The 21,605-nt window shown below is 45.4% G+C and overlaps 1 protein-coding gene across 1 annotated transcript in view; it reads left to right on the top strand.

The window, feature by feature from the left end:
• RTF1 (RTF1 homolog, Paf1/RNA polymerase II complex component) overlaps window positions 1–21,605 on the top strand; it is a 306,552-nt gene that overhangs the window by 62,842 nt on the left and 222,105 nt on the right. Inside the window, 5 exon segments of the mRNA XM_069208792.1 lie at window positions 3,999–4,203; window positions 4,990–5,104; window positions 17,835–17,946; window positions 20,099–20,237; window positions 21,309–21,489. Coding sequence (XP_069064893.1) covers window positions 3,999–4,203; window positions 4,990–5,104; window positions 17,835–17,946; window positions 20,099–20,237; window positions 21,309–21,489 — 752 coding nt within the window.

Below are 21,605 nucleotides of genomic sequence, written 5' to 3'. Positions count from 1 at the left end.
AGCAACACACCCAGCAGGGCATATACTAGACGGGGTTTTTGCCCGCATTGAGGATCAGTTGGTATCCTCTAATACCCCGCTGAGTTGGACTGACTATCACCTTCAGATCTTCAAGCTAACAGTTGGTCATCCTCCCCCGGTAGCCACAGCCAATAACAAAGCTATCAGACTATGGAAACGGGTTAAGTTAGAAGAGCTGGCCCCTGCTTTGGAAGAGGGATGGGAAAGGGCTATCAAGCTGTCCCTGTCTCTGCTAGATAGTTTCAATCAGGGAATTGAAACTGCCATGAATCAACTGGTTCCCTCTAAGCTATATGTGCCTTGCAACTCTAAGAAGCCCAGTCAACCCTGGTTTACCAAAGAACTTAAATTCCTCCAAAGAAAGTACCACCAACAAGAGCGACGCTGGAAATTGAATCGCTCCCCATGGAGAAAGACACATTGAAGTCCGCTCTTAAAACTTATGAGATGGCATGTTTTAAAGCTAAATCTGCATTTTATACTCTTAAAATTAAAGAGGCCTCTAATGTCTCAGAGAGCTTTTTAAAGTAATTAAGGCATTGTCTTCCCCTTCTATTACATCTGAGCTTAAAATTCTCAAGATTTTTGCAACAAAGTAGCAAGGTACTTTGAAAATAAAATCCTACAAATCTATGCCAATTTCCCTCCCGATGAGGACACTGTGGACCATTCTACCATGACTTATACGGATTCTAATGATTGCCACCTGACCCTATCCAACTTTCAATCCCCATCTCAGGACAGCATTAAAAAGCTGATCTCTGAAATTCAATCAGGCTCTCCCTTGGACCCCTGCCCCTTCTCCATTTTTCAACTGCCCCCTGAACTTTTTTCTCAAGCCTTAGTCCCTATTTTCCAGGAGGTCTATCCAGCTTCCTGGAAGGAGACCCTAGTTATCCCCCTGAGAAAAAAAAAAAAAAGCAACAGTGAGAGAACCAGGACCTAAACAACCTTCGTCCAATTGCGCTCCTCCCTTTTCTGGCTAAAATCTTTGAAAAAAATATCAACAAGGAACTAGTGAAATATTTAATGGTGGAGGGAGGCTTTGATCCATCCCAACATGGCTTTAGAAAGGCACACAGCACAGAGTCTGCTCTTATCTATTCTTCGGATTCTATCTGGAGAATGGTCGATGAAGGTCAAGGGGCGTTCTTAATTTTATTAGACCTGTCTGCAGCCTTTGACTTGATCTCACCTCAAATCTTGCTAGCTCGCCTTTACCAAGCAGGTACTAGAGAGCAGGCTCTTAAGTTATTAGAGTCCTTCCTGACCAATAGATGGACTTCGGTTTGCTGTGGCGACTTTAGATCCATTGCCTACCTGTTACCTTGCGGGGTCCCTCAGGGCTCGTCGTTGAGCACCACTTTAACGTGTATGTTGCCCCGCTGGCCAACCTGATTCGGTCATTTGGTTTCTCTCCCACTCCTTATGCAGATGACATACAGTTGATTATCCCAGTTAACAAGAACTGGGAGGAAGTGGCTGATCTTTTTAATAACTGCTTGCAGGCATTTAATAATTGGATGAAGACTAACTGGCTTAAACTTAACGGCGCCAAAACCGAAATTCTTTGTTTCGGACCCGGTAAGGACCAATGGATCAGTGGTGGCCGACAGACTGTGGCACCCTCCCGGATCCTACTACTGCCAGCAGGAACCTAGGAATCATCCTTCATGATCACTTATCTGTCAAAAACCAGGTGAACCTTACTGTAAAAACGTGCCGGTGGACGTTAAAAATGCTAAGAAAAGTCTTTCCTTACCTCCAACGCGAATGGAAAATTACAGTTACTCTAGCATTGGTCATGTCTAAAATGGACTATTGTAATGCTTTATAACTTAACCTGGATAGAGTTTCCTTGAATAAGCTACAGCTGATTCAGACCACGGCTGCTAGATCTATCCACAATCTTCCTCGCTCTGCCTCTGATAGCGACAGTCTCATTCAACTGCACTGGCTCCTGGTAGCTCAGCGCATCATTTTCAAAACGCTCTGCATGACCCACAAAGCTGTTTATGGCTTTGACTCCCAATACCTGGTCTCTAACCTTTGCTGGTATAGACCGAAGCATCATCTTAGGTCACTTGAGGGTTACAAAATTCAGATCCCTAGAAACAACAAAGTTAAATGGGGTGATAAAGCCTTCACCGTGGCTGCGGCTAAGTGCTGGAACTCGCTCCCCCTGAACATCAGGAAGGAACCTAGCTATTTGGGCTTCAGGAAATTGGTTAAAACCTGGCTTTTCCCGCGCTAGTTACTGGCATCTGTACTTTTTTTTTCTCCTTTCCCTTCCTCCGCTTTGCACCACTCACCTACTGTTAGCACTTCGATGCTCTTTTGAGCTGGAATGCGGTTTATAAATACCACTACATACATACAATGTTAAGGGTGTTGTTGAGTCTGTTTTTAAGGTGTTTGTCGTAGCTGCCTCCTTCGTTGAGGGGTCTTTTGTCACTATGTTTCTCTTTGACTGGTCTGTTGTCGACGGATTCTTCATCATTGTCTCTTGTCGACGTGTCCCTCGAGGTTAAGTCCCTCGTCTACGTTGGGTAGTCGTCGATGGTGTCTTCTTGTATATTCCACCCATTATAATCGTCAGTGACTGTGGCGATGACATGACAATCATAGCAGCCACCGCTGTGGTAAATTTCGAAGTGATTGTCTTCGTCATTATCGTAGGCGCTGTCGTCAACGAATGTGTCAACTGTTTTTTCGTCAACAAGGATTTGTAAGACTCTATAGGGAACGTCTTTATTTTTGTAGTCGCGGTAAAGACAGTGAAGCACTTTTTGTGGGTGCTTACTTCTTTCACTGATGAAGTTGTAGGCTCTGGGTGAACCCTTTTTAGGCCTTTGAATGACTTTCTGCTGACCCTTCTGTTGTTCCAGTGAAAGGTGCTTGAGTTTTTTTAAGTACTTTCTAAAGTTGTTCTGAAGGAAGTTTCTCTGTACTTTTAAGCCTTTTAAGAGATTGAGAGATCTGCGAGGAGGCCTCACTCATCAGAAGAATGGCATTCCTTTGCTTTTTCCCTCTGTAACCATAGTAAAAGTCTTACTTCTCTGTCTTTAAGAGCCTTATAAGTAAAGGTGTAACATATTTTGCAATCTCTCACCATATGATCCTGATGTAGTCAGTAGATACACTTCTTGTGTGGGTCATCAATATGAAGTCTTTTCTTCCCTCAAGTGTCATTAATTCTGAAGAGTCCTTTTCAGTTTGTTGGGACATCGTGTACAATGAAAATCCAATATTTCTGACCGACATTTTCCTGTCAGTGCAGTAAGAAATAGAAGCTGAGCAGAGCTCGGAGAGACTCCCTTCATAAGACGTGCAGTAGAAAATCTGAGGGTATTAGCCTCTGTTGGAAGTTTTCTAGAGGGCGCTGTTGCCTTATTGGGTGTAGTTCAGGTTTGGTGTTTTTTTTTCTTTCTTTTCTTCTTAAAGAACATGGATAGGCTATAGCAGTGCCTTCTATGGCCATTGAGGCATAGTGTAGTACACTTACTGCTATGTATATTTGAAGTTACGGTGGGACTCCCACCTCGATGACTGGGATGATTCAAGCATGTGAATCTATGAAATATCCAATACTGGAGGAAAATGTACTTTTGCAGCTTTAGATATCGGTGGTGGGAGCATTGTTCAATTTCATAGATCAAATCTCATACAGTTGATAAAGTTTATGTAAGTCATCACTTACACATCACAATGCCAGGGTGTTGATGTAGCTGCTTTCTCAAAACCAATATGCCCTGACTCTACGTTTTGATAATTTTCTTTCATTTTTGTCTGTCTTTGTTCTTTTTTTGTTGTTGCTTTGAGTTTTCTCTATTGGGGTTATTTTGTTTCACTATTTTGAAATAACTTGAGATTGCCACCGGTCACATTTTTTTCCCCTGTAAAGTATTAATTGAATGCTTATATTTAAAGCTGCATATTTTCTGGAACTTACAAAAAAAGAAAAAACTTTGTTTCAGGTGAAGTTTCCGACTCTGACAGCAACAGCTCATCTGCTACCTCAGAGTCTGAGTCCTCATCGGAGGATGAAGAGTTCCATGATGGGTATGGGGACGATCTTATGGGTGATGAAGAAGACCGGGCAAGGTTAGAACAAATGACTGAGAAAGAGCGGGAGCAAGAACTCTTTAACCGGATAGAGAAGAGGGAGGTTCTGAAGAAAAGGTGAGCCAACATAACGTACTTGCACTTCACGTAAGATGCCTGTCTCATCTTTTTAGTATTTATTTCAGAATAAGTCTGCTTGGTGAAAAAGTACTGGTTTATCAGATGAATGGAACTAAGGTTGCTAGCATATTGGCTTCAAAGGTATGTAGTTAGTTTCTTTTGTCGTTTAATGGTTACTGCAGCTCCCACTCAGCAGCTGATTTGACTGACGTAGCCAGATGGAAACAGACCATGCAGGGATTTGTGAACAAAGATGCAGCAATCTAAAGTTTCAGTTAATGAATTGCCTATGTTTTTTTTAACTAACCTTCCTTCTGAGAACGTGTAGTGTTCTTGACAACGTGGTTTCAGCTTGTTTACTCGTCACACTTTTTGATAATAGGCATCCAGCAATATTTTTTTAGCTGGCCTTTGTCCGTTTATTTGCATGAAAGGATAGTTTATACTGAAGTTATTCTCTCTAGCAGGACTTTGATACCTTCTGAGGTCTGATTCAGCGAACATCTACACCTCTAGGGTGTCTTTCTCTTCCACATTGTTTTGATAATGTATGTGGGCTGACTGTGAAAATCTCTCTCACTCTTTCTCTCTTTTTCTCTCCTGTTCTCTCTCTCTCCCATGTTTGAAAGATCTTACGTGGCAGTTGGACAACATTCATGTTTGAAATATGTTTGCGTTTTTGATCACTGTTTTTCCCATACTTGAGTGCATGGGTGCAGATGATTGTTTGATTGCCAGCTTTATTGAGTTAATGATGTGTTTTCCTTTGATTTTCGCTGTCAGGTTTGAAATAAAAAAGAAGCTAAAAACAGCAAAAAAGAAAGAAAAGAAAGTAAAAAAGAAGAAACATGATGATGAGCAAGAGAAGAAAAAAACTGCACAAGTTCCAGAATCACAGGTAGAGATTATGCTGGGCTCAGTCCACCAATAATAAACATTGGGTTTAGTGAATTGTTCAGCACTAGCAAAACTCGCTAACATTTCAGAAGGACCTAATAACCTCAGCATGACTTTTTCAGTAGGTGATTTTCAGCGGGCAAAAACCACAAGTTAGTGTTCCATTTTTGCGTGCAAGATCAAGCTGTTATTCCAAAGCAAGTTATTCAAGCTGGCTTTCACAGCTCCCTGTTGAGCCCTCTTGTCTGGATCCCCAAAGCAACATCTGATTTTAGTCCTTTTTTTTCCTGTATGTTCCATTTCTTTAATTTGTATTTGTATTTCTATATGTGCCGTTTGCAAATATGGTTTTATTTCATTATCTGTACTTTTCAAAATTATTTTAAGCTTTGCTTCCATTTGATTTGGGTGTCTCCTTCATAAGGCTCTAAAAGTTTCTTACTTCTGCTACACACAGAATTGCTCACCATCTAAAATTGACTTGTCACTGGCCTGCCTCGCCAGGGATATACTTTCATAGAATTTTAGGATGCTGGCTCTTTATATAGTGGACCAAAAAGTGGTGCACTGCATAAAGAGTCCAAACGAACCCCATGGGAATTACAGAGGCACAAATGATTCCCCAAATGCTCTCTCTTTTTGGTAGTGTGGGTGAGCAGTTAGGCATATCAGATGGTAGTGCTAAGCATGTATTAAACACAGGGCAGTAAGCGAGAGATACACTCAATAAAGAAATCTGACACAATGTATAAAAACCACACATACTTTTATATAAAATTTGATACCAAGATCATTGGAATCAGGTGAGTACTTTTCGAGTTATGAATTTTTACAGTTTTGAAAAGTCAGCGGTCAGTTTTTCTGAAGCTGCAATGCTACCATGTGGGAGAGAAAACATACAACACAGAGGTACTTCACAGCATCTCACAGGCTGGTTGTCCAGTGCTTACGGTGAGTGTCATGCAGGATTCAAGGCCACACCAACAGGGCTCCTTAAGAGGCTCTGGGGTTTCCCAGTGCAGAGGTGTGTTAAGGAGTTGGGTGCCACATTCACTTCAAAGGGGAACGGTCGAATTCTGAAAACGCTGCAAGTAGGGACTTTGGGTCCAGTCTGGGTGAACCACCAAGGGATTTTAGTGCCTGCGATGCTCTGTCTGGTTTCAGTCACCTGTGGCAGTCGATGTAGAGGGGAGCCTGCAGAAAGGAAATGCAGGCCTGGTCTGGGTTTCCAGTCTGATCCAGCAAGTGGGCTCAGATCTCAGGAGGCTAGGGGATGTGGGAAAACCTTTGTTCCTCCTCTCCTTGGGCCGGGACAGCAGAGTGCAGAGGTGTTGTGGACTGTTGGGTTTCCATCACCGGATGCGGTCACGGTGGAGGTGAGCCCGCAAAAACAAGCGGCAGCTGGGACTCCAGTCCTGCCAAACCCAAGAGTGAGCTCAGCTCCAGAGTGTCTCATGACTTTGTGGGCACAGTCGACTTCCTTGGACTGGGGTTACTGGGCTTGGGTGCAGAGGCGTGGGGTCACAATGGTCTGGGACTCGCTCTGGGTCTTGGTGACCTGGTGAAGAGGGGAAACGGGGCAGTGGGGCCGCTCTCCTGAATGGCCTCCTGGCTTCTGATGTCCCTCGACCGTAGGACTGCTTTGGTGCTGTTGGAGTCTGGATTGGACGACCAGCAAGCCTTGGTTGTTGTAAGGGGTCCAGTACCCCAGGTATAGGTGTAGGGAGCCTCCGGGTAGGGTCAGCATCTCAGGACTTAAGGGAAGTGGTGGGGCTGACCTCCTGGGCACCAAACAGCCTTCTCCTGGCTCGTTGATCCCTCGGAGGGTCTGATGCCGAATGGGCAGAGCACCGGACTTTCAAGCAGTGCCTGCTGATGCAGGGTAGTAGCTCATCTAATCCAACAGAGATTCTTCTGGTGATTGGCAAAGCACTGGCAACTCTCCAGGTTTCTTGGCGTCTGCACAGGTGCAGGGCAAGTCTCTATATCCACAAGGTGGGGTGCAGCAAGCAGGCTGGCAGGGTTGGCACCAAGACAGTTGTGCTCCTCAGTTCTCTTGTCAGTAGTCTTCTTTGTCCAATCTTTCTTTTGTGTCCATTGAAATCTAAAGTCTTGGTATCTGGGGGTCCCCTAAATACTCAAATTAGGGATGTTGGGGGGAGTGAGGGGGAAGTAGCCAATGGACTAGTTACCCTTAGGGTCACTATGCCCCCTAGATGACCCCTTCCTTTGGGCAGTGGGCATCACCCTGTCCCATGATTCCTAATTCCACCATACACAAGATGGTGGAATTCCTAATTTTGAGTTCGCTTCAGGCTGGTCATGCTAGAGGTTTGTTCAGGCTGCAAGTGCAACCTGCTTCTGGATACCTAATTTTCTTTTCTGTTCAGGTGCCAAATGGGTTCTGGTCGGGGGTGGTCGGCATCTTCCTACCTCTGAGGGAAGCCAGATTTGCATACCAAAGGCAGTGGACTCTTTGAAGCCCCCTGCCTTGGAATGCAGATTTGAAGGTCATCCTGTTGGGAGGGTTGTGAAACATCCCTTTCAGAGCAGACTTTGTTCCTGACCGCCCCAGAATAAAGGTTCTCACCTTTGGGGGTCAGAAGTTTGTCTGTAGGTGGCAGTTTGGTGGAAACCAGTCAGTCAGCACACCAGTAGTTGGTAGGTTTTACAGGAGGCACCTCTAAGGTGCTCTCTGGGTGCATGTATTAATAAATCCTTCACTTGAATCAGTGATGGGTTTATTAATATGAAATGTTTAATACCAAATCTCCCTAGTTTCAGTGAAGCCATCATGTAGCTGGGGAACTCTTACTAACCAGTGTCTAGCACATGTACTTAAAATGGATTCCCTGACCACCTACTATGCCTGAGAATCGACAAAGACTTAGCAGGAGAGAGTATATCTGCTCATGCACTTTTCTTTGTATTAGTGGTTGAGATATAGATTTAAGAGGTGGTGCTAATAGATATGGTTCTTGCATGTAGTCTGCAAAAGGGAGAGAACCAAAATCCTAAGAGTGCCTGCCTGCTTTTGTCTGTGTAGCTCTGTTTGGAGCCCAACATGGTTTGGTTTGTGTAAAGGTAATATTCTCTCGCCGCTGTTATGGGGCAGTCTCTTTCTTTTGCGGTTTAGCTTTTGTAATGGCACTATATAGTCACTTAGGCATTTGGGAATTCAACTCGTTATATACTCCCTTTGACTCGTGTGACAAAGCAGAAGTATCACACTCCACTGCCACTTCAACCTCTTGTTTTTAATTGAACATTAGTGGGGGCAAAGAGTTATGGGCAGGAGAGGGATCTGTTACAGATGCTGGAGAGTTTATGGAAAGTAGATTGTTAATGTGATTGCATGGCTGCTCACATTTAAAACTGCTGAGATCACAGAACAGTGAGAGGTGTACCTAGGCTGAGATGAGCCCTCTTCTTTTTTTATAATTTGAGCATCTGAAGACCTGACTACACCTGTGTGTATTCATAAGGTGTGATTGACTACATGGATAATTATTACTTTTCCTCAATGGTCAATTACCCAAATCCTGAACACTGAGGTTCTTGACTACCTTCTACTGTCCTTGAGCCAAGCTTTGGTAAATCTTCACTCTATATGAGATCCGTTCAGAGGGAGCAGTGCACCACCAAATCTACTGTCATAGTTCCAAAACAGCAAAATCTTTGGTTCTCTTCCAGGGGATCCTCATCAATAGTCATAAACATTGAATATTCCCGCCCTTGTGCGGGGACCCCGGAGCATATATAAAATATACACATATTATACATGTGTAACAAATAGTCATGCAGGCTGTCATGTTAAAAACAGGCTAAAATGCTTTATTTCTATGAAGTTTTTTTTTTTTATATTAAATACTACAATAGAGCATAAATATGTACCCAAGCTCCTAAAACTAGGCTTAGGGAAGTAAGCAGTAGCAAACTCTAGAGAAAAAATAGAAAAAACTGCATTGAAAAACAATGAAGCATTCTTAGCCAATAGGCTGCATGCAGGTTAACACAGGAGAACCATAAAAACTTTGGCACCGTGCCTTTAAGACCCTGAGCACCTCCAGTATCCCACCATGCCTCAGGGGTGAAGGAAAGGTGACAGTTGGTTCACAGTTAGGTCAGTTCTTTTTTCCGGCTTCTTCTGAGAGGATCCTGGAGCATTGAGCTCTCAGTTTTTCTGAGTTTTTCTCAGAAAAATTCTTTAAAAAACGTTTTTTTCACTTTTCACTCGACAAATAACACCTTTGTCTGAGCTAGGCAGGTTTTTTCTGACAGAAAAATGCCTTCACTTTTTGTCAAATGCCCTGCTTGTGGGAAGAAGGCCCAGTCAGATCCCCACTCTCTGTGCATAGTGTGCCTGCCTCAGAGTCGCTGCCCTGGCACTTGTAAGTACTGCAAGAACATGTCTAGGAGGACTCTGAAAGACAGAGAGAAGATCCGGCTACATGGGCTTCAGGAGAGGAAAAGAACATCGTCCTCCTCACTTCCCAGACAGCCAGAAGGCCATTCTCAGGAGAGAATGGCCCGGTCTACAGGTAGGAAAGTACCTGTTTGTTCACCGTCGTCGTCGCTACCACCGTCTCACCGGCATAGATCGCCGTCGACGGCGACGCGCCCGACGTCGAAGGGAACGGTGTCGGAGGGACATCAGAGCAGGGGCTGGTCTCCGTCGACGGCAGCCCGCCGATCGACGTCGAGCCAGCGCCGGCGTGCCCGGTCGCCGCCAAAGGCTGTGCGCCCCCGACATCAGGACACACGACGTCGAAATCACCACAACGGCACGAGAGACATCCGCCGTCGACCTCCCATCGCTCCACGTCGAGGCACACGACGGCGAGCAGGTCGAGGTCCAAGGATCGCCGTTCGACGTCAAGGCACTCAACGTCGAGGCATGAGCAACCGGCTGGGCGCCCTTCGACGTCGAAACAGCCATCGACGTCGACACAGGTTTTACCTGTCCCACAGGGAGCAGAACATCTTCTGGGCATGTCTCGCCCATCAACCTATCTCCAAGATGGCTGGAGAGCCTCAATAGACCAGCGGCCTCCCCAGATTCGCATTATTCGCGAATGTATTCACCTACTGCCTCCCTGCCAAGAACGCCATCACCGACAGCCAGGGCAGAACGGGCTCGTTCAGCACCACGCCAACCGACCGCGAGGCCTAGACGCTCGGCTACAGCGTCTCGCAGCAGGTCTTGCTCTCAACGAAGATCCAGGTCACGGTCAAGAAGAAGATCACCCTCTTGGTCTTCATCAGGTTCATCTGTCGGGCGTTACTCACCCACCCTAACAGATTTACCACCTGCTAGAGTCTCACCGGTGGATGACATTACCACATTCAACGAGGTGTTGCTAAGAGGAGCGCAGAAACTCAACATAGAGGTTCCAGAACCATCTACCTCCTCATCGGTCATCTTTGAGACTCTACAACAGAGATCAGCGTCAAAAAAGTTGCTGCCTCTAGTGCCTGGTTTGTTGCAGCCAACCATGGACACTTTTCTGGCCCCAGCCTCGCTTAAGTCTGCACCGGCTAGAATTCTCAAAAAATACAAGGCTCCAGAACAGGACCCGTTATTCCTTAGAAAGGATCCGCCACCGGACTCGGTTATCATAGCTGCCGCCCGAAAGACCCACTCGGTGGCATCTTCATCCACGGTACATGGCTATTCTCTTCTTTTCAAACTGCCTCCACCACGCTTGCCACCAACCAAAGACAATCCATCTCATCTCAGCTTGCTACGCAAGGAGGCTCTCGCCCTCCTAAAAAAGAATGCCATAGAAAAGGTTCCACCTGCTCACAGAGGACAGGGGGTCTACTCCCGTTACTTTCTAGTGGCAAAGAAGGGTCGAGAGGGCGTTTTCAGGCCAATTCTGGACCTACGGCTGCTGAACAAATACATAAGGAAGCAGAAGTTCAGAATGCTAGCGCTTCACCAGATTTTCCCTCAACTGCATCAGGGAGACTGGATGTGCTCCATCGACCTACAGGATGCGTACTTTCACATCCCGATAGCTCCCAAACATCGAAAATTCCTGCGCTTCCGAGTAGCGTTACAGCATTACCAGTTCAGAGTTCTACCCTTTGGCCTGAAATCTGCCCCAAGAGTTTTCTCGAAATGTATGGCAGTGGTGGCGGCACATCTCCGAAGACAAAGGATATACATATATCCATACCTAGACGACTGGCTACTAAAGGCTTCTTCTCCGGAGCAGGCGAGAAGCCATCGGACATTGTACTAGGAGTTTGCGAAGCTCTAGGTCTTCAGGTCAATTACCAGAAGTCAACCTTGATTCCAACGCAGAATCTTCACTACCTAGAAGCTATCATAAACACAGAACTCCAAAAAGTGTATCCTTCGGAGGAACGATTATCCTCAATAGACAGGAAGTGCCAGGACCTGTTGAGAGCCAGCGCACCTACGGCACGTCAGGTGACATCACTGCTGGGCTCCATGGCATCGTGCATTTTTATTGTCCCAAATGCCAGACTCCACATGAGACCCCTCCAAGATGCATTGGAGACCAACTGGAGCCAAAGAACAGATCGCTGGGACGACACGGTGCGGCTACCGGCAGTAGCACTTCAGTCATTGAGATGGTGGATGCGCAGACCTCACCTGTCAGTGGTTGCTCTGTTTCACCAGGTAGTTCCATCCGACACCCTAGTAACGGATGTAAAGAAATGGCTCCCTGTTGCAGTTACCCCCCACTTTTTGCCTGATACTGATCCTGACTTGACTGAGAAGTGTGCTGGGACCCTGCTAACCAGGCCCCAGCACCAGTGTTCCTTCACCTAAAATGTACCATTGTATCCACAATTGGCACACCCTGGCATTCAGATAAGTCCCTTGTAACTGGTACTTCTAGTACCAAGGGCCCTGATGCCAAGGAAGGTCTCTAAGGGCTGCAGCATGTCTTATGCCACCCTGGAGACCTCTCACTCAGCACAGACACACTGCTTGCCAGCTTGTGTGTGCTAGTGAGGACAAAACGAGTAAGTCGACATGGCACTCCCCTCAGGGTGCCATGCCAGCCTCTCACTGCCTATGCAGTATAGGTAAGACACCCCTCTAGCAGGCCTTACAGCCCTAAGGCAGGGTGCACTATACCATAGGTGAGGGTACCAGTGCATGAGCATGGTACCCCTACAGTGTCTAAACAAAACCTTAGACATTGTAAGTGCAGGGTAGCCATAAGAGTATATGGTCTGGGAGTCTGTCAAACACGAACTCCACAGCACCATAATGGCTACACTGAAAACTGGGAAGTTTGGTATCAAACTTCTCAGCACAATAAATGCACACTGATGCCAGTGTACATTTTATTGTAAAATACACCACAGAGGGCACCTTAGAGGTGCCCCCTGAAACTTAACCAACTAGCTGTGTAGGCTGACTGGTTCCAGCAGCCTGCCACACTAGAGACATGTTGCTGGCCCCATGGGGAGAGTGCCTTTGTCACTCTGAGGCCAGTAACAAAGCCTGCACTGGGTGGAGATGCTAACACCTCCCCCAGGCAGGAGCTGTGACACCTGGCGGTGAGCCTCAAAGGCTCACCCCTTTGTCACAGCCCAGCAGGGCACTCCAGCTTAGTGGAGTTGCCCGCCCCCTCCGGCCACGGCCCCCACTTTTGGCGGCAAGGCTGGAGGGAACAAAGAAAGCAACAAGGAGGAGTCACTGGCCAGTCAGGACAGCCCCTAAGGTGTCCTGAGCTGAGGTGACTCTGACTTTTAGAAATCCTCCATCTTGCAGATGGAGGATTCCCCCAATAGGGTTAGGATTGTGGCCTCCTCCCCTTGGGAGGAGGCACAAAGAGGGTGTACCCACCCTCAGGGCTAGTAGCCATTGGCTACTAACCCCCCAGACCTAAATACGCCCTTAAATTTAGTATTTAAGGGCTACCCTGAACCTAAAGATTTAGATTCCTGCAACTACAAGAAGAAGGACTGCCCAGCTGAAAACCCCTGCAGCGGAAGACCAGAAGACGACAACTGCCTTGGCTCCAGAAACTCACCGGCCTGTCTCCTGCCTTCCAAAGATCCTGCTCCAGCGACGCCTTCCAAAGGGACCAGCGACCTCGACATCCTCTGAGGACTGCCCCTGCTTCGAAAAGACAAGAAACTCCCGAGGACAGCGGACCTGCTCCAAGAAAAGCTGCAACTTTGTTTCCAGCAGCTTTAAAGAACCCTGCAAGCTCCCCGCAAGAAGCGTGAGACTTGCAACACTGCACCCGGCGACCCCGACTCGGCTGGTGGCGATCCAACACCTCAGGAGGGACCCCAGGACTACTCTGATACTGTGAGTACCAAAACCTGTCCCCCCTGAGCCCCCACAGCGCCGCCTGCAGAGGGAATCCCGAGGCTTCCCCTGACCGCGACTCTTTGAACCTAAAGTCCCGACGCCTGGGAGAGACCCTGCACCCGCAGCCCCCAGGACCTGAAGGACCGGACTTTCGCTGGAGGAGTGACCCCCAGGAGTCCCTCTCCCTTGACCAAGTGGAGGTTTCCCCGAGGAACCCCCCCCTTGCCTGCCTGCAGCGCTGAAGAGATCCCTAGATCTCCCATTGACTTCCATTACAAACCCGACGCTTGTTTCTACACTGCACCCGGCCGCCCCCGCGCTGCTGAGGGTGAAATTTCTGTGTGGGCTTGTGTCCCCCCCGGTGCCCTACAAAACCCCCCCTGGTCTGCCCTCCGAAGACGCGGGTACTTACCTGCAAGCAGACCGGAACCGGGGCACCCCCTTCTCTCCATTCTAGCCTATGCGTTTTGGGCACCACTTTGAACTCTGCACCTGACCGGCCCTGAGCTGCTGGTGTGGTGACTTTGGGGTTGCTCTGAATCCCCAACGGTGGGCTACCTTGGACCAAGAACTAAGCCCTGTAAGTGTCTTACTTACCTGGTTAACCTAACAAATACTTACCTCCCCTAGGAACTGTGAAAATTGCACTAAGTGTCCACTTTTAAAACAGCTATTTGTGAATAACTTGAAAAGTATACATGCAATTTGGATGATTTGAAGTTCCTAAAGTACTTACCTGCAATACCTTTCGAATGAGATATTACATGTAGAATTTGAACCTGTGGTTCTTAAAATAAACTAAGAAAAGATATTTTTCTATATAAAAACCTATTGGCTGGATTTGTCTCTGAGTGTGTGTACCTCATTTATTGTCTATGTGTATGTACAACAAATGCTTAACACTACTCCTTGGATAAGCCTACTGCTCGACCACACTACCACAAAATAGAGCATTAGTATTATCTATTTTTACCACTATTTTACCTCTAAGGGGAACCCTTGGACTCTGTGCATGCTATTCCTTACTTTGAAATAGCACATACAGAGCCAACTTCCTACAACGGATGCATCTCTTCAGGGATGGGGGGCTCATTTGGGTCCTTTTCAAGCGCAGGGTCTGTGGTCAGACAAGGAAAAGCAGTACCACATCAATCTGCTAGAACTCAGAGCGGTCCATCTGGCTCTCAAGTCTTTCATACCACTAATTCAGGGGAAAACTCTCCTAATACAAACGGACAATACAACCACGATGTATTATTTGAACAAACAAGGGGGAACGAGATCCCTACCCCTATCTCGAGAGTCCCAAGCGATATGGCATTGGCTCCTGGCCAGAGGAATGTCACTTACAGCGGTTCACCTGCCAGGTCAACAAAACGTGGAAGCAGATTTTCTGAGCAGACACCTAGAGGACGCTCACGATTGGGTCCTACACGGCGAAGTCGCAGAATACATCTTCGCGCAATGGGGTCGGCCTCAACTGGATCTCTTCGCAGACGAAGTAAACAAGAAATGCCCAGACTTCGCATCCAGGTTCGGGATCTCGAGGGAATGCCCTGTTGATCGACTGGTCAGGGATATTTCTTTCCGCCTTTCCGCCGATTCCCCTCATTCCGGCAGTGATCAGCAAACTTTACAGATCCAGGACCAGAATGATTCTTATAGCGCCACAATGGCCCCGACAGTTCTGGTACACAGACCTCCTCAACCTGTCGGAAAAACCTCACAGGAGGCTGCCGTGCAGACCGGATCTTCTGAGCAGAATGGAGGGCAGGATTCTACATCCCAACCTACCCTCTCTGAGCTTAACAGCATGGCTCCTGAATTCCTGCAGTATGGGCACCTAGGGCTCTCGCAGGAGTGCATGAACATCTTGAAAGAGTCCAAACGGCCTTCCACGCGGCGTTCTTACGCTTTTAAGTGGAAGAGATTCTACATATGGTGCTGTCAGAAAGGTCATAATCCCATACGGGCGCAGGAAGATGTCATACTGTCCTATTTGCTTCATCTAGCGAAGTCCGGTCTGCAGGTATCATCTATTAAGGTACATTTGTCTGCTATTACAGCCTATCGCAAGTCACCTTCTCAGGAATCCTTCTTTACAAAACCTGTAGTCAAGGATTTCTTAGAGGGTTTGAAGAAAGTTTTTCCGCCAATTCGGAGGCCTTCTCCTCCATGGGAACTGAACATAGTCCTGGCAAAACTTATGGGCCCTCCTTTCGAGCCTATACATAAGGCCTCTTTACAACACCTTACGTGGAAGACGGCTTTTCTAGTGGCCATTACTTCAGCGAGGAGGGTCAGTGAAATCCAGGCCTTGTCTTCAAAAGAACCGTACACGGTTTTTCATGACAATAGAGTGGTTCTTCGAACTCACCCATCTTTCCTTCCGAAGGTGGTGTCAGAATTCCATATTAATCAGACCATATCTTTACCGACGTTCTTTCCCAATCCGGAGACTCCGGCAGAGAAAGCATTGCACTCATTAGACTTGAAAAGAGTGCTGAAATTTTATCTGGACAAGACACAATCGATTAGACACTCTAACCGCTTGTTTGTAAACTATGGTCATTTAAGGACAGGAGAGGCAGCATCTAAGCGAACAATATCAAGATGGATAGTTTCTTGTATTGTTAATACTTACCAGCTAGCTAATAAACAATTACTAGCGCGGCCTAGAGCGCATTCCACAAGGGGTAAAGCGGCTACTGCTGCTCTCCTTAACAATGTTCCGATATCTGAGATTTGTAAGGCTGCTACATGGAAGTCTGTGCATACGTTTACAAGACATTATTGTTTAGACTCAGATGCAAGAGCGGATGCCCAAGTGGGGCAGGCCTCTCTAAGAAATCTGTTTGCGTAAGACATATCTATTCCTGCACTTCTATCGGACAGTCCGCTGGGTTTAGGGATGGGCTTGCTAATCTATTCAATGTTTATGACTATTGATGAGGATCCCCTGGAAGAGAAGGATAAGTTACTTACCTGTAAATCCTAGTTCTCTTCCAGGGGTATCCTCATCAAAGTCAAAAACAACCCACCCTCCTCCCCGGACGCAAGTCTCCTAGAAGTGCAGGACAGACTGTGTCTGGAATCAGTTATACAAATTGTCACAGTAAAAAGAACTGACCTAACTGTGAACCAACTGTCACCTTTCCTTCACCCCAGAGGCATGGTGGGATACTGGAGGTGCTCAGGGTCTTAAAGGCACGGTGCCAAAGTTTTTATGGTTCTCCTGTGTTAACCTGCATGCAGCCTATTGGCTAAGAATGCTTCATTGTATTTCAATGCAGTTTTTTCTATTTTTTCTCTAGAGTTTGCTACTGCTTACTTCCGTAAGCCTAGTTTTAGGAGCTTGGGTACATATTTATGCTCTATTGTAGTATTTAATATAAAAAATAAAAATAAACTTCATAGAAATAAAGCATTTTAGCCTGTTTTTAACATGATAGCCTGCATGACTATTTGTTACACATGTATAATATGTGTATATTTTATATATGCTCTGGGGTACCCGCACAAGGGCGGGAATATTCAATGTTTATGACTTTGATGAGGATACCCCTGGAAGAGAACTAGGATTTACAGGTAAGTAACTTATCCATTCAGACCTTATATCCAGGTCCTTCCTGACCTTGATTGTTCCAATCTTCATGCCCTATGAAAATTCTAACTTCAATGTTTGTTCACATTCGGCCACAGGATTTTATACACACAAGTTACAATAAGTCAGTCTGCAAATTCATAAAGATCCATAAGCAGAAGAAAAGGCCACAGAGGGGCAAAGAAGGACCATGAACAAAGACATTGCAACCCAGTTCCATCACAGTTAGACAATGGTGCTTGCCTATTTCATGTCTAGTCTTCTAAAAAGATTTGAGTTTGCAAACAAATATAGTCCAGTAATCTCAAATTTTAGTCTACACAATGGCACTACCACAGGATGAGCCTGTAATCGTAGCTCCACTTCCAGTAAGGGTTATTAGCCATATCACACCTGTGATGCAGGTGACTACAGCGAAGATTAGAGGGACTCAGACATGGCAGTGATACTTCACAGGAAGCTGTTCCTGACCCTGAGTCAGGAGTACTGTGCTCCTGCAGTAAACCACATTCAGAGCAAATCCCAAGGGACTGTCCTCCCTTATTGTGGGGTTGGGTATAAAAGTGCAAAGGAGGAGTATTGTGCAGAAACCTGGGATGGGAGGCACTAGAGATGGACTTACGGAGAGGCAGATTGTAGAAGAGCAGAAAGTGACAGAGAGCAGTCCCGGGTAGAAAAGAACTGAGACACTGTTTTTTTAATAGTTTTAGAACTTCTATTTGGTGTAGTTTAAGTAAAATGAGTCCGCGGATAAGCAGTGATTGCTACTGGTATTCTGCCACTTGCTAATTACATTGCCATGATGTTTCCTCTTCTAAGGTAATGTCGCACAGTACAGAGCGTCGCTCTAAGCGGGATGAGAAGCTTGACATTAAATCAAAAGCCATGGAAGAGTTGCGAGCCGAGCGGGAGAAAAGGAAGAACAAAACAGGTATTCCAAGGGAGATCCTCTCTTCACTAGGTTTTTTGTTCTATGGCCTGCCTCCTTTTACTCTGTCATGTCTTGTTTCCTTTTCCCTTCTCACCAGGTATCTCACATTTCCTAACATAACTGTCTCCTGTGACTTGTAGTTCCAGTGGAGTTATTTTCTCTATTAATGTATTGATTCTTCCTTCTCATGACCCCATAACACAAAGAATTCTGAATTATTTGTTTCTGATTTATTGGTGACGGATAAAATGCATACAACACTAAATAGATATTTGATCTTGCATTGTTCACCCTGGAAAGGTTGTTGATATATGAAATCCTATGCTGTTTAATGGTTGCATACAGTAACAAATGTTTATAATAATATTTATAAAAAAGTAAAAGTTAACTGGCAATATTTATCTGCTGACCTGAAACCAGTGTTGTATACCTTACCAACAGTGTTGCCAGTATTTTGCCCCTGCTTGTGGTGTATGCTAATGAAAATTTATTGACCGTCGACTTTATAGTGTAGTGCCGCAAAAAGGGTGTGGTAATGTAGGAAGGTTGAGGCCTCCTACTGTTGCCAAGTCTGGGATGCCAGGAGGTGCACCATACACTGGTATGTACAGTGGTATGAGCTGGGAATGTTAAATAGACAAAACGGCCAGTCTCTATGCTCTTTCAGTAAAAATGTTTGCACATTTTCAACTGTGAAGGAAGGCATCCTTTTCAGAAGGTGTCACACCACGGTAGCATACTCTTGTCAGGCTTGAAGTGCTCGATAATATAACAGTTAACAGTAGTAACATGCCTTCAGGCAAACAGTAGCATTTGTTTTCTAGCCTGCACATACACATTGTTCTGTTCCCGTGTCTGAAATTGGTGTTCATAATTGGTGCAGGAGGTATGCTTTGCAGATTTCTCTTGTTTTAGTTTGTTTACCATGCCAGACTTAAATCTCTCTGTTTCACGTTTTCCTTCTTGTGGCAATATGGATGTGGTATTTTTGAGACAAGTTTGTATTATGAGGGATTGAGTGGTTTTAAGATGGGGGGGGCTGTTGCTAGAGTAATAGTTCACTAGTGCGTTTTTTGGTCTGTTCACCAAGCTGGTTAGGAGTGACATATGTTAAACAGAGTCATACTGTTGAGATGCACATGGTTAGAGAGAGCGCTTTTTTGAAGGTTTACGGAGAAGCCTGTTTTGCTGCTAGTTTCCCGCACTTCACATCGAAGTTAGTATCTGTTTGGTGATGGCCCCCTATATTTTGAGTACCTGTCTCAGATTGTGATGTATTGATTTTCAGACAGTTTAAATGCAAAGGGTAATATCTTTATTTATGTCATTGATTTTGTTTGGGGAATGTTCTGCAAGTTCATGGCCAGAACAACTCCTATACTTGGAGTGTAAGCGTAAAGGTGACTTCTCTCTGTAATACAAATTGGTGGTGGTGGGGGGGGGGGGGGGGGGGGGGTTTGGGGAAGGTATATGCTCCAATATGAATGTTTGGTATGCACAGGGCCAATCTTACTTGCAACCCATATTGCCATGAGGTAAGGCATTACAGGTTTTTATATGGGCAGGGCCAGTAGGCCCTGACAGGCGATTCCAACCAATCAAATAGATACAGAAGAATGCAACCACACCCAGGGTGAGAATCAGTCAGTGAGAGGAAGGAGGAGGTGATTAGTCCTGTACAACCCTCAAACCCGTTATAAAAACACACGAAAGGTGACACAGTGGTCATATTGGCGAAGACTGAAGGGAAGGGCAACCCTGCTTTTGCACAGGAATTCTCCACTACAGAAAGATATGACATGATATCCTCTAATAAGGATCCAGTACATGACTGGCAGAGGCTGTGAAATTAAATGAAAGAGACTTTATTCAAACTTTATTGCCAAAGACTGATGCCAGAGTCTAGGTGAGATTTTATGGAGAGACTTGGGTACCTAGCTTCTATGATGATTTCTTTTTTTGGTCTTTTGTAAAATCCCAGGCAATAATGGAGCCATCTTTGACTTTCAGTTTACCATTGCTACCTGATTACAGTCACATTCTGTTAAGTTTTTGACCTCCAGTTATTTAGTAGTTGTTTGAATTGATATGGGAGGGGTTTGTTGGTGTTGTGTACATGAGGTTTTTACTTTTTTATTACACTTTTTTATAGCTGAGTTGCTTCAAAAGAAACAGCCACTGAAAACCAGTGAAGTTTACTCTGATGACGAGGAGGAGGAAGAGGATGACAATCCAAGTGAAAAGAGCGACCGGTCATCTCGATCTTCATCCTCATCTGATGAGGAGGAAGAGTAAGTCTTGCTTTTCGGTGTGAATTTATACCATGAGGCCTTGTTGTTTGAATGTTCAGAAATTGTACATTCACAGATCCTGATGTAAGGGGCTGGATCTTGGTGCACTGTGCCAGAGTAAAGTTGTGAGGAGCACCATTACAGTTATCATGCCCCCTTACTAACCCCAACCACACAGTCCACACTTTGCTGTGAAACTGGTACCATTTTTGCAAATGAATTCCGATCAGAGATGTCACGCACTTTGGTGTCATGGTTTGTCATTGAGTGCTGAGTTTGCTATCTTGGTCCGGGTTCATTTAGTTTCTGTGGCATCCACCTTTTCCAGATAATCCTGGAAAGTACACATCCAAAGAGGGGGTGTATGGAAGTTTAACCTGTTTAGATTGTGCTAGGTTTTCTTATCAAGAATGACCTGCATTTGTGACATCTTTGCTTAACAACATTCATAAGTATCGCAGTTGTTTTTTTCCCTGCAATCCTGCATTCCAACACTACTACACCCTACAAAAAATCAATGGCTAAAAAATACTGTTATTTTCATGATTAATGGCTCTCAAAAGCAACAATTAATTTGCCTCTAATGTCCTACCAACTTGTGTTCTGACATCTTCTCTTCATGAAATGGCACCCCACTTGTTTGAATGGCATATGTTGGTGAAAACCTTGAACATGTCCATTTTAAGGGTATATAGACTTCCTATGGTTGTGTTTTTTGGCCCATTCTTCGCATGTGTCATACACTACTTCTCACTTCCTGGGTGTTTGTTTTTTTATTTGAGTGACTGCAGGATGGTAGGATATTAACTCTTGGCACCAACTGTTGATCATGTGCAGTATGCAAATGAGAGAATTCTTTTAGCTTTAGTTTGATGTTTGAAGGACATTATTGGTTAAAAGTGGCCTGACCCTCCTACATCACAGCTTCAAACTAAGTGTTGGGATTTTTTTTTTCTAGCTTTCTCTTGGCTGTACTTGGGTCATTTTAATGGGGTGTATGGACAGACTTGTTTGTTTTGGTTGTTAATATTATTTTTCTTATATCTGGGCGTTTTTTCTCACTCCATCAAGGAAAGAAGATGAAGTCCCACCCAAATCACAGCCAGTTACGTTACCAGAAGAATTGAACAGAGTACGATTATCGCGGCACAAACTGGAGCGTTGGTGTCACATGCCCTTCTTTGCCAAGACAGTTTCAGGCTGTTTTGTTAGGATAGGCATTGGAAACCACAACAGTAAACCAGTATATAGAGTAAGTAATGACTTCACAACCCTTTAACAGTCCCTCTCATGCTGTTGTTGTATGTGGACTTTGCTTGTATTAAGTCTTTCTGCCCTTCTCCAGTGTTCTTCTGTTTGATTGTATCT

This window comes from Pleurodeles waltl, chromosome 9 (genome assembly GCF_031143425.1).
Source record: "Pleurodeles waltl isolate 20211129_DDA chromosome 9, aPleWal1.hap1.20221129, whole genome shotgun sequence".
Classification (NCBI taxonomy): Eukaryota; Metazoa; Chordata; class Amphibia; order Caudata; family Salamandridae; genus Pleurodeles; species Pleurodeles waltl.
This window is presented reverse-complemented; position numbering and strand designations above follow the sequence as displayed.